The sequence below is a fragment of the Lethenteron reissneri genome, chromosome 68, assembly GCF_015708825.2.
Source record: "Lethenteron reissneri isolate LAM-NWPU_2019-01 chromosome 68, ASM1570882v1, whole genome shotgun sequence".
Taxonomy (NCBI): Eukaryota; Metazoa; Chordata; class Hyperoartia; order Petromyzontiformes; family Petromyzontidae; genus Lethenteron; species Lethenteron reissneri.
In genome coordinates this window covers 1,797,525-1,810,328 of record NC_083846.1, presented here as the reverse complement: position 1 = coordinate 1,810,328, position 12,804 = coordinate 1,797,525, and the positions used below count along the sequence as shown (strand labels likewise).

Below are 12,804 nucleotides of genomic sequence, written 5' to 3'. Positions count from 1 at the left end.
ACGTTGGTGTGTGTGTATTTGCCTTTGTGCATGCTCACATTCGTATTAATGTGTTTTTGTGTGTTTATTTTCAGGTCGAGTACCTGCCCTACTACACTGCGTGCGTGCGCGACTCTTGCGGTTGTGACACTGGTGGCGACTGCCACTGCCTGTGCACGGCGCTAGCGTCGTACGCACAAGCGTGCGGCTCGGCGGGCGTGTGCCTACGCTGGAGGACACCGGACCTGTGCCGTGAGTAGCCACCACACCCAGCGGCTATGACACAGAATAGTACAAATAGAGGTGTCCGGGTGGCTCTGCGGAGCTGATAGAAAGTCAGAGTTCAGAGTACCAATCCAACGCCAGGTTTTAGCCGACCAACTGTAGCTGAATCAGATTCCCACGTGTACCCAGTTGGTGGTATCAGGATGTTCACTTAGAACTATGCAAAAACAACCATCACGTACATTTTTAAAAAAATTAATTACTTAATTACGAGTTCACTACCTGATAAAGCTCAAAGCAGTTTTGAGCGAAATGAGGTATGTTGATGTTACATTCAGTCATAAAAAGTCTTAAGCCACCGGGGAGGGGCATTATTATCAGAATTTTATCAATACATTGTTGGCACGTATGGAGAGGTACATGCTTGTAATTAAACTGAGACAGAAAGAAGAACACATGGATTGGAGAACCAAACGCAAGTTAGGGACAATATTGACTGCCAAGAAATGTAAGTGGGCTTGGGCAGAACATGTTGCTGAAGGGATGATGACCAGTAGTTGAGAATAATGATGCAGTGGCAGCCAAAGGAAGGAATGTGACTGAGAGCACATCTACTGCGGAGATGGAGCGATACAATCAGCTCGTGTGCAAGAGCTAGATTGATTTGAAGACCGTGACAGATGGCAACGGCGAGGGGAGGCCTTATTCCAGCATTGGATAGTCGTAGATTATGTTAAGGATTGAGAAACAACCTTCAAAATCACTGTTAGGCACGTCATTATAAGATTCTAATGAAGGGGGTTTTAACCTTTTCTTGTAAATGGACCATGATGGGAAAAACGGACAAATGTAGGAAGGCACTGGAGTGTCTTACCTACAAAATAAATGTATACTATTGGCTTAATCAGTACAACTATGCTGCCCATTTAAAGCAAAGCTTTCAAGAAAATTTATTGTGAAATGTTGAACACATTAAATGCACGGTGATGCATTATAAGGCGTGCCTGACTGCAACTATAGAGAATAAATTGGGCTTTCCCAGTTGCTCGCTCCTGGCACTTTCGCCTTCAGTCTATATGGTTAAATAGGGGTTCCTTGTATTTTTGTGCATCTGTATGTATCTGCAACTACAAACGTATTGCTCTGTTTACATATGTGAGTCCATGTTTCTACATTGGTGTGTGTTTATATACACCCGTGTGCTGTCTGGTGTTTATTCATGTACATGTGTGAGTGTACTTGCACGTGTTTACCTACATGTGTATGAAGGTGTATGTGAATGCATTGTCATACATATGTGTCTGTATGCAGCGAGTGGTTTTGCAGTGGTCAATGCACTGCATTACGATAATTGGAAACCCGAGTTAGATTCCGACTCATGGCCAATATCAGTGATGATTATCTGAACTGGTCATGAGCCTCCTTTAAATCGACTCAGTCTTAAATGATTACATGGTAAGGTGTGTAACATTGGCATTGGGGAGGAACAGGCGATCTGGCGTAGTCCTTATCACACCACCCCCTTGAGTACCATGTTGGCTTGCATAGGTATATGGGTATTTTTTGTCTTTATACGTGTAATGCGGGCGTAAACGGCCCTCCGGAGGTGACGTCAGGAGGGGAGGAGTTAGGTCACGTGGGGGGGTGAGGGGTTAAGCTATAGAAGGAGGGGAACCGGAAGAGGAGAGGGAGTGACGGGGAACCAGGAACAGAGAGAGGCCACGAAGGGCGAAGCGGAGGGTGGCGAGATCGCCACGAACACGGGGGAGCGAGGATCGGCACCGTTGGCCAGCGGTGACCGACCCGAAGCAGCGAGGAGGCTGCAGTCAGCAGCGGGGCTGCACAGAGAGTCAGCAGCGGGGCTGCATACAGAGTCAGCAGCGGGTCTGCATACGGTAGCAGCCAGAGGGTCTGCATATAGGGGTAGCAGCGGGAGTCTGCATAGGGGTAGCAGCGAGTCTGCAGGGAGAGAACAGAGGTTACGGTAGATGAAGCAGAGAGTCTGCGGGAAGAGAAGGGAAGCTATAATAGCAGTCAACAGCCGGGGGCTACAAATACAGAGTTATAACAGAGTGCCGTGTGGGAGAAGACAAGAACCCAATAAAGGACACGAAGACAGAAAGAAGTGTCTGAGTCCTTTTATTACATACGTATATGTCTTCACGTTTATATGTGTTCATTGACGTACGTTTGTGTTCATATGTAGGTGTGTTCATTCACTTACGTATTTGTATGTTCCCATTTCTTGGTGTTTCTTCATTTATGTGTATGTGTTTAATCACTCGTGTGTTTGTCTGTACGTGTGCAATTTATCTTCCACAGCACTTGGCTGTGACTTGTACAACAAGGATGAGGATCAGTGCGAGTGGCATTACCGGGAGTGTGGCCGGGGCTGCCAGCGCTCCTGCACCAACAGGAATGCCATCTGTACCGCTAACCTGCCCCCGCTGGAAGGTGAAGCCACTTCTTGGGTTCTCGTGAAACCACATTTATTGATCGCAGATGCCTCTCCTCATGTGGACGGTTTGGCATGTGCCATGTTTTTAGATAAAACCCTTCAGTATTTCCACGTTTCCACGAGCCACATAACTCAAGCGTGAATTCGAGTTGCCATCCCGGCGGCGCGTTTCTAGATTTTTTTTGTCAATTCAAATTGGCCACCAATTTGGGCTGCCACCCAAATATTGCGGGTGGGTCTTGCTTCACAGGCTGGCTTGCATTCCCTATGTTAGAATTCAGATAGAGAAGAAATACATAACCAAGTATGTTACATTAGCAGAAACATTGAATTTTGATTTCAATTTAATATTTAATTTGTCATCAACGTGGTCTTGACCTTTGACTCACAATTATATATGGGAAAGTTTTACTCAGAAACATGTCTAGGAAAGACCTGCTCAGCTCACGCTGAGCAGGTCTTGGAAGTTAATTTTTTTTTAAAGGTAAACTTTAGTTATCTTTTATATTGTGGCCTGCACAGAAAAAAAAAATATCCCATGGAAATGCATATTCGCGTTCCTCTGACATTGTGAGCATAATTAATATGTGGGGTAGAAAGGCATTTTTTAATGTCAGAAATATAGTAAATTTACTATTTAAAGAATATAACATCCAAAAATCGGTGGAAATCAATTTTCAACCAACCCTCAGACCAGGCACTGCTCCAGAAATGCAGCCATTTAAACTGTGTTTTCACCATTGACTCGATATCAGAGAATCTTCTCTCTGGTCTGGTTCTTGATAAAATTAAGCCAATGTCTCCATCGTCAACCACACAGTAAATCGAATTTTGAATCGGGTTCTAATCATGCAGCATGTTGGTTCCCATGTGACCCTGTGATGACACCATATGTGTAAATATTTATATTCTTAGATTTTTTCGATAAAGTCACGTAGGTAAAAAATTAAAATTAATAAAAGTAAAATAAAAATAAAAATCACGACGTCTCATTTGCAGCATTTGTTATGTAGGCTAGGCGTTAGTCACAAACCGCACCTCTCCATAACAAAGGCTCAGTCATTTGTTATGCAGTCTATTCTTAGTCTTAAGCCTCACCTTACCATATTAATAAAAAAGTGTGCCGTTCCTGGCCCTTCCCCCCTCAACCATTATATATACGGAGTGGTATCTCTTGTAATCTCTCATTTACTTGATACAGCTGTCGGGCTGTGACGGTTCCACCTGAAGACGGAAGCTTGTGTTGCCTCCGAAACGTCGTGATTTTTATTTTAATTTTACTTTTATTAATTTTAAAATTTTACCTACGTGACTTTACCGAAAGAACCTAAGAATATGAATCATTGCGGTCACGAAAGCTTCAAATCTAGAATTGTGTAAATATTTGATTTAAAAGTGCATTCTGGTTCCTGTAATTTCTATCATCTGATTTGTGTAGTCTGTTTCTTTTAGTGTGCTAACCGTAACACCACAGCAGCATTTATTTTTCATGAGAAATCCATAAAGTGTTCGAACGATCGAAACTCATTCACACGATTCAATGTATCGTGAGCGATCTTAATAACCGATTGTAATGTGCACCGTGACCTCCCCACCTCTGCAGGCTGCTACCCGACCTGCTCGAGTGATCGGCCGTTCCTGAATGAGAGTAGCATGACCTGCGTGAAGCAGTGCGACTGCGTCTCTAACGGAACCACCTACAAGGCTAACGACAGGATTCCAAGCAATAACTCGTGCGAAATCTGGTGAGCCCACAGTTCACGCACAGCGCTTGCAGCCGGCCTTGTTCAGTGTGGTGGCGCACGCCTGTGTGATCCAGCGCTTCGGAGACAAAGCTTAGTGGATCACATATCGATTTGTGAAATTCCAAACCCACTGGGCTGTGAGGTTGCCAAGAGATGGCGACACAGCTATTGGGTTCAACTGTTGTAAATGGTAGAGCAGATGAGCAGTGCCGGGGCCGATAAGCCAATTAACTTGTCAAAGGAATGTATTTTCATAATTGGGAACTCATTCACATACCACAACCTCCTGTGATCAATAAAGATGTGATCAATCAAGCGGCATGTCACAGAGCATTTGACTTGATAACACATTTATATCCCTCAAAATGAGCCTGAGCGAGGTGGCAGAGTTGTGCTTGCATTTTCTCTCAGTCCCGTTTGTCGCATGTACGCTATTAACATGGGTCTGTGTTTGCCCTTTAGTTCCTGTACAATCGATGGCATTTCCTGCACAATTATCCCAGGTAAGCACAACCGTACATTCCACCATAGAATGATCCCCAAGGTGGTAAATATACACGTACATTTTTCAAGCAACTCCCCAGGGCATGCAGATTGTGGTTATTGTTTGACCATACTTCACCACACTGGTTAGCACAGGTTAGTGAAGGTGGGGAGCATAGACGTAGCAGCAGGATCAAGATTCAGAGCTGATTCCATCCAGTGTATTTCATCCCTTGCTTTCCTCTATAACGAAATCCCGAATAATGTTTTTTATTTAGCAAATTTTAGCGCCAAATCAGAGTATTTCCTGTTTTATTAATGGCACATATGTGCACTGTAATTATTAAAATTGAAATACAAACAAATATATGAAATTCACCCTGGTGAAATGCTAGAGGTAGGGTTATGGATAGGTTCAGGATCAGTAGGAAGGCTTTTTCTCGTGGAATGTTTGAATAGTTGGTTATGGTTCGGCTTGGCGGTTGGTTTTCTTGTTAGGGTTAGTAGGATGGTTAGTACTGTACTAGTGCCTGGTGGGATAGTTGTTTGGGGTTAGATGTAGGGCTAGCATTTGGTTGGCTTGTGTTCTCTGCCCCTAAACTACTTGCCTGTTTTCTTTATAACATATCACCTATTTAATTTTTTTTTGCATTTTATTTGTCTGGTTTTTACAGTACCCTGTTTGAGATTTCAAACGTTTCAACTTTCTTGTTAGATATTTGTTGAGATGTAGAGATGGAATTCAGATGGCACCATTTTGTTAAGTTCGAAAGTCAGCTGGTAGGCCTATTCATGATTTCCTTTACGAATTGTAGCACGGAAGTTTAGCTCAGTTGTTGAATTTGCGCAGCCAGCCAGGCCGTTGTAGATTATGATTTTATTAGGCTTATCCAAGTTTATTTTAGGTCCATAAAGGTCAAAGTGAAGGTTCCAGGCTTAGGGAGGGGCAAGGACATTGATGCATTTAAATGCGAGGGCAAGGATCTTGTTTTTCACACGCTTGTTAATAGGAAGCCGGTGAAGCGAGTCCAGGACTGGGGTAATGGTAGCACAATATTGGTTTGGTAAAGCACCCGGTCTATGGCATTTTAGACTATCTGCAGTTTATTGAGATATGCTGCTTGAAATCTAGCCTTGATGTGAAGAAAGCATGGACAAGGGTTTCAGCAGCAGTAGCAGGGGTGAGGTATGGACAGGCAATCTTGTGGAGGTGGAGAAGGAAGCTCAGCACAGGTTCCAGAAGGATGCCAAGGTTGCGGACAATGGGGATGAGGATCCATCAAATGCTGACGAGAATCAAAAATAATAGCTCCTGTTTTTCTGACATTTAACTAAAGGAATTTCGAGCTTATCAAATAATCTAATTTGATAAACAGTCGAACAGCACTTCTATAGCTCTGAAATCAATGCTGGAGGCATAATGGTGAAGTTTGGTGTCATGAACCTACGTGTGAAAGTCGACCCCATGCTCGCGGATGATGTTGCTGAGGGGTATCATTTAAGTGCTCAGAGTTTTTTTAGCATGATATGTGAAGCAATTTCGAATAAAAACATGGTAGAGTATTTCAGATGTAATCAAGAAAAGTCTGACGGGGAGAACACTTGCAGGGTGGAATTTGGCAGATTAACTAGACGAGTGTAGGAGTGATACCCATAGGTTGGTGACCAAAGGGAAGAGCTAAAGCCACATGATGGTGATCATGAGACTATTAGAGTGGTCCTTGAAGGTCATGTCCACTGTGTAACAATAATAATTTCTGAAACCAGGTGGTCAAACAATGTAAGAGCCATTCTGGGATTAATGTGCAGCAGTACAACTTCACTGGGCAAGATGAACTCTTGAGCTTCAAGTATGAGCAGTTGAGAATTGTGTTCTCTCGCATACACATTAAGAAAGGGGTTGCTTGTAAATGACGTGAAATGTTGCCCCTATGGTTAGCAGCATGAGTTTCAATGCAGTGTTTAAGAAAAGTGTTTCATCTAATAACGTGGTTGTTTTACTTTTGTTATATAGGGTGTCCACAACACACGACTACTATTACTGCAACAACCACAGAATCAACAACTACAACCTCATCCTCAACAGTTCCTCCAACAACTATCTCAACTACCAGCGAGTCAACAACTAGACCACCATCCACATCAGCTTCTGCACTCACAACAGAATCATCCACAACAGGAACTCCATCAACCACCTCAGTAACCACTGAATCAACAACTACACCCACAACAACACCTCCATCAACCACCTCAATAACCGAATCAACAACTACACCCCCACCCACAACAACACCTCCATCAACCACCTCAATAACCGAATCAACAACTACACCCCCACCCACAACAGCACCTCCATCAACCACCTCAATAACCGAATCAACAACTACACCCCCATCCACAACAGCACCTCCATCTACCACCTCAATAATCACCGAATCAACAGCTACACCCCCACCCACAACAGGAACTCCATCAACCATCTCACCAGGTCCATGCATCTGGACATCATGGGACAGCATTGACTACCCCAATGATAATACTCCATCGAATGACAATGAGACGTATGCTCACTACCAGGAGAAGACAGGACATGCCATCTGTGGGACCGGTGTTCCCATGTTAATAGATTGTCGGGCAAGAGATTTTAAAGAAAAGAATTTGTCAGAGACGGGGACTGACATCATGTGTGATGTCAACAAAGGGCTCCTGTGCTTGGAAGAAAAGCAGGATCCGTACAGAGGAGGATGTAAAAACTATGAGATCCGAGTGTGCTGTCCACCGGGAGATTACATCTTACCAATTACCACGCCAATAACTATACCATCCACAACAGCACCTCCATCTACCACCTCAATAACCGAATCAACAACTACACCCCCATCCACAACAGCACCTCCATCTACCACCTCAATAATCACCGAATCAACAGCTACACCCCCACCCACAACAGGAACTCCATCAACCATCTCACCAGGTCCATGCATCTGGACATCATGGGACAGCATTGACTACCCCAATGATAATACTCCATCGAATGACAATGAGACGTATGCTCACTACCAGGAGAAGACAGGACATGCCATCTGTGGGACCGGTGTTCCCATGTTAATAGATTGTCGGGCAAGAGATTTTAAAGGAAAGAATTTGTCAGAGACGGGGACTGACATCATGTGTGATGTCAACAAAGGGCTCCTGTGCTTGGAAGAAAAGCAGGATCCGTACAGAGGAGGATGTAAAAACTATGAGATCCGAGTGTGCTGTCCACCGGGAGATTACATCTTACCAATTACCACGCCAATAACTATACCATCCACAACAGCACCTCCATCTACCACCTCAATAACCGAATCAACAACTACACCCCCATCCACAACAGCACCTCCATCTACCACCTCAATAATCACCGAATCAACAGCTACACCCCCACCCACAACAGGAACTCCATCAACCATCTCACCAGGTCCATGCATCTGGACATCATGGGACAGCATTGACTACCCCAATGATAATACTCCATCGAATGACAATGAGACGTATGCTCACTACCAGGAGAAGACAGGACATGCCATCTGTGGGACCGGTGTTCCCATGTTAATAGATTGTCGGGCAAGAGATTTTAAAGAAAAGAATTTGTCAGAGACGGGGACTGACATCATGTGTGATGTCAACAAAGGGCTCCTGTGCTTGGAAGAAAAGCAGGATCCGTACAGAGGAGGATGTAAAAACTATGAGATCCGAGTGTGCTGTCCACCGGGAGATTACATCTTACCAATTACCACGCCAATAACTATACCATCCACAACAGCACCTCCATCTACCACCTCAATAACCGAATCAACAACTACACCCCCATCCACAACAGCACCTCCATCTACCACCTCAATAATCACCGAATCAACAGCTACACCCCCACCCACAACAGGAACTCCATCAACCATCTCACCAGGTCCATGCATCTGGACATCATGGGACAGCATTGACTACCCCAATGATAATACTCCATCGAATGACAATGAGACGTATGCTCACTACCAGGAGAAGACAGGACATGCCATCTGTGGGACCGGTGTTCCCATGTTAATAGATTGTCGGGCAAGAGATTTTAAAGGAAAGAATTTGTCAGAGACGGGGACTGACATCATGTGTGATGTCAACAAAGGGCTCCTGTGCTTGGAAGAAAAGCAGGATCCGTACAGAGGAGGATGTAAAAACTATGAGATCCGAGTGTGCTGTCCACCGGGAGATTACATCTTACCAATTACCACGCCAATAACTATACCATCCACAACAGCACCTCCATCTACCACCTCAATAACCGAATCAACAACTACACCCCCATCCACAACAGCACCTCCATCTACCACCTCAATAATCACCGAATCAACAGCTACACCCCCACCCACAACAGGAACTCCATCAACCATCTCACCAGGTCCATGCATCTGGACATCATGGGACAGCATTGACTACCCCAATGATAATACTCCATCGAATGACAATGAGACGTATGCTCACTACCAGGAGAAGACAGGACATGCCATCTGTGGGACCGGTGTTCCCATGTTAATAGATTGTCGGGCAAGAGATTTTAAAGAAAAGAATTTGTCAGAGACGGGGACTGACATCATGTGTGATGTCAACAAAGGGCTCCTGTGCTTGGAAGAAAAGCAGGATCCGTACAGAGGAGGATGTAAAAACTATGAGATCCGAGTGTGCTGTCCACCGGGAGATTACATCTTACCAATTACCACGCCAATAACTATACCATCCACAACAGCACCTCCATCTACCACCTCAATAACCGAATCAACAACTACACCCCCATCCACAACAGCACCTCCATCTACCACCTCAATAATCACCGAATCAACAGCTACACCCCCACCCACAACAGGAACTCCATCAACCATCTCACCAGGTCCATGCATCTGGACATCATGGGACAGCATTGACTACCCCAATGATAATACTCCATCGAATGACAATGAGACGTATGCTCACTACCAGGAGAAGACAGGACATGCCATCTGTGGGACCGGTGTTCCCATGTTAATAGATTGTCGGGCAAGAGATTTTAAAGGAAAGAATTTGTCAGAGACGGGGACTGACATCATGTGTGATGTCAACAAAGGGCTCCTGTGCTTGGAAGAAAAGCAGGATCCGTACAGAGGAGGATGTAAAAACTATGAGATCCGAGTGTGCTGTCCACCGGGAGATTACATCTTACCAATTACCACGCCAATAACTATACCATCCACAACAACACCTCCATCTACCACCTCAATAACCGAATCAACAACTACACCCCCATCCACAACAGCACCTCCATCTACCACCTCAATAACCGAATCAACAACTACACCCCCATCCACAACAGCACCTCCATCTACCACCTCAATAACCGAATCAACAACTACACCCCCATCCACAACAGCACCTCCATCTACCACCTCAATAATCACCGAATCAACAGCTACACCCCCACCCACAACAGGAACTCCATCAACCATCTCACCAGGTCCATGCATCTGGACATCATGGGACAGCATTGACTACCCCAATGATAATACTCCATCGAATGACAATGAGACGTATGCTCACTACCAGGAGAAGACAGGACATGCCATCTGTGGGACCGGTGTTCCCATGTTAATAGATTGTCGGGCAAGAGATTTTAAAGGAAAGAATTTGTCAGAGACGGGGACTGACATCATGTGTGATGTCAACAAAGGGCTCCTGTGCTTGGAAGAAAAGCAGGATCCGTACAGAGGAGGATGTAAAAACTATGAGATCCGAGTGTGCTGTCCACCGGGAGATTACATCTTACCAATTACCACGCCAATAACTATACCATCCACAACAGCACCTCCATCTACCACCTCAATAACCGAATCAACAACTACACCCCCATCCACAACAGCACCTCCATCTACCACCTCAATAATCACCGAATCAACAGCTACACCCCCACCCACAACAGGAACTCCATCAACCATCTCACCAGGTCCATGCATCTGGACATCATGGGACAGCATTGACTACCCCAATGATAATACTCCATCGAATGACAATGAGACGTATGCTCACTACCAGGAGAAGACAGGACATGCCATCTGTGGGACCGGTGTTCCCATGTTAATAGATTGTCGGGCAAGAGATTTTAAAGAAAAGAATTTGTCAGAGACGGGGACTGACATCATGTGTGATGTCAACAAAGGGCTCCTGTGCTTGGAAGAAAAGCAGGATCCGTACAGAGGAGGATGTAAAAACTATGAGATCCGAGTGTGCTGTCCACCGGGAGATTACATCTTACCAATTACCACGCCAATAACTATACCATCCACAACAGCACCTCCATCTACCACCTCAATAACCGAATCAACAACTACACCCCCATCCACAACAGCACCTCCATCTACCACCTCAATAATCACCGAATCAACAGCTACACCCCCACCCACAACAGGAACTCCATCAACCATCTCACCAGGTCCATGCATCTGGACATCATGGGACAGCATTGACTACCCCAATGATAATACTCCATCGAATGACAATGAGACGTATGCTCACTACCAGGAGAAGACAGGACATGCCATCTGTGGGACCGGTGTTCCCATGTTAATAGATTGTCGGGCAAGAGATTTTAAAGAAAAGAATTTGTCAGAGACGGGGACTGACATCATGTGTGATGTCAACAAAGGGCTCCTGTGCTTGGAAGAAAAGCAGGATCCGTACAGAGGAGGATGTAAAAACTATGAGATCCGAGTGTGCTGTCCACCGGGAGATTACATCTTACCAATTACCACGCCAATAACTATACCATCCACAACAGCACCTCCATCTACCACCTCAATAACCGAATCAACAACTACACCCCCATCCACAACAGCACCTCCATCTACCACCTCAATCACCGAATCAACAGCTACACCCCCACCCACAACAGGAACTCCATCAACCATCTCACCAGGTCCATGCATCTGGACATCATGGGACAGCATTGACTACCCCAATGATAATACTCCATCGAATGACAATGAGACGTATGCTCACTACCAGGAGAAGACAGGACATGCCATCTGTGGGACCGGTGTTCCCATGTTAATAGATTGTCGGGCAAGAGATTTTAAAGGAAAGAATTTGTCAGAGACGGGGACTGACATCATGTGTGATGTCAACAAAGGGCTCCTGTGCTTGGAAGAAAAGCAGGATCCGTACAGAGGAGGATGTAAAAACTATGAGATCCGAGTGTGCTGTCCACCGGGAGATTACATCTTACCAATTACCACGCCAATAACTATACCATCCACAACAGCACCTCCATCTACCACCTCAATAACCGAATCAACAACTACACCCCCATCCACAACAGCACCTCCATCTACCACCTCAATAATCACCGAATCAACAACTACACCCCCATCCACAACAGCACCTCCATCTACCACCTCAATAACCGAATCAACAACTACACCCCCATCCACAACAGCACCTCCATCTACCACCTCAATAACCGAATCAACAACTACACCCCCATCCACAACAGCACCTCCATCAACCACCTCAATAACCACCGAATCAACAACTCCACCCCCACCCACAACAGCACCTCCATCAACCACCTCAATAACCACCAAATCAACAACTACACCTCCACCCACAACAGCACCTCCATCTACCACAATAATCACAGAATCAACAACTACACCCCCACCCACAACAGCACCTCCATCTACCACAATAATCACAGAATCAACAACTACACCTCCACCCACAACAGCACCTCCATCTACCACAATAATCACAGAATCAACAACTACACCCCCACCCACAACAGCACCTCCATCTACCACAATAATCACAGAATCAACAACTACACCTCCACCCACAACAGCACCTCCATCTACCACA

The 12,804-nt window shown here is 45.1% G+C and overlaps 1 protein-coding gene across 1 annotated transcript in view; it reads left to right on the top strand.

Annotated features, from left to right (window-relative positions):
• The window catches only part of LOC133360299 (mucin-2-like), a 36,453-nt gene extending 26,011 nt beyond the window's left edge, over nt 1-10,442 (top strand). Inside the window, exons 24-31 of the mRNA XM_061578943.1 lie at nt 75-231; nt 2,527-2,658; nt 4,266-4,407; nt 4,870-4,910; nt 6,905-7,032; nt 7,066-7,089; nt 9,412-9,566; nt 10,106-10,442. Coding sequence (XP_061434927.1) covers nt 75-231; nt 2,527-2,658; nt 4,266-4,407; nt 4,870-4,910; nt 6,905-7,032; nt 7,066-7,089; nt 9,412-9,566; nt 10,106-10,442 — 1,116 coding nt within the window. The remainder of the gene's footprint in view (nt 1-74; nt 232-2,526; nt 2,659-4,265; nt 4,408-4,869; nt 4,911-6,904; nt 7,033-7,065; nt 7,090-9,411; nt 9,567-10,105) is intronic.
• Nucleotides 10,443-12,804: the final 2,362 nt, after the last annotated feature.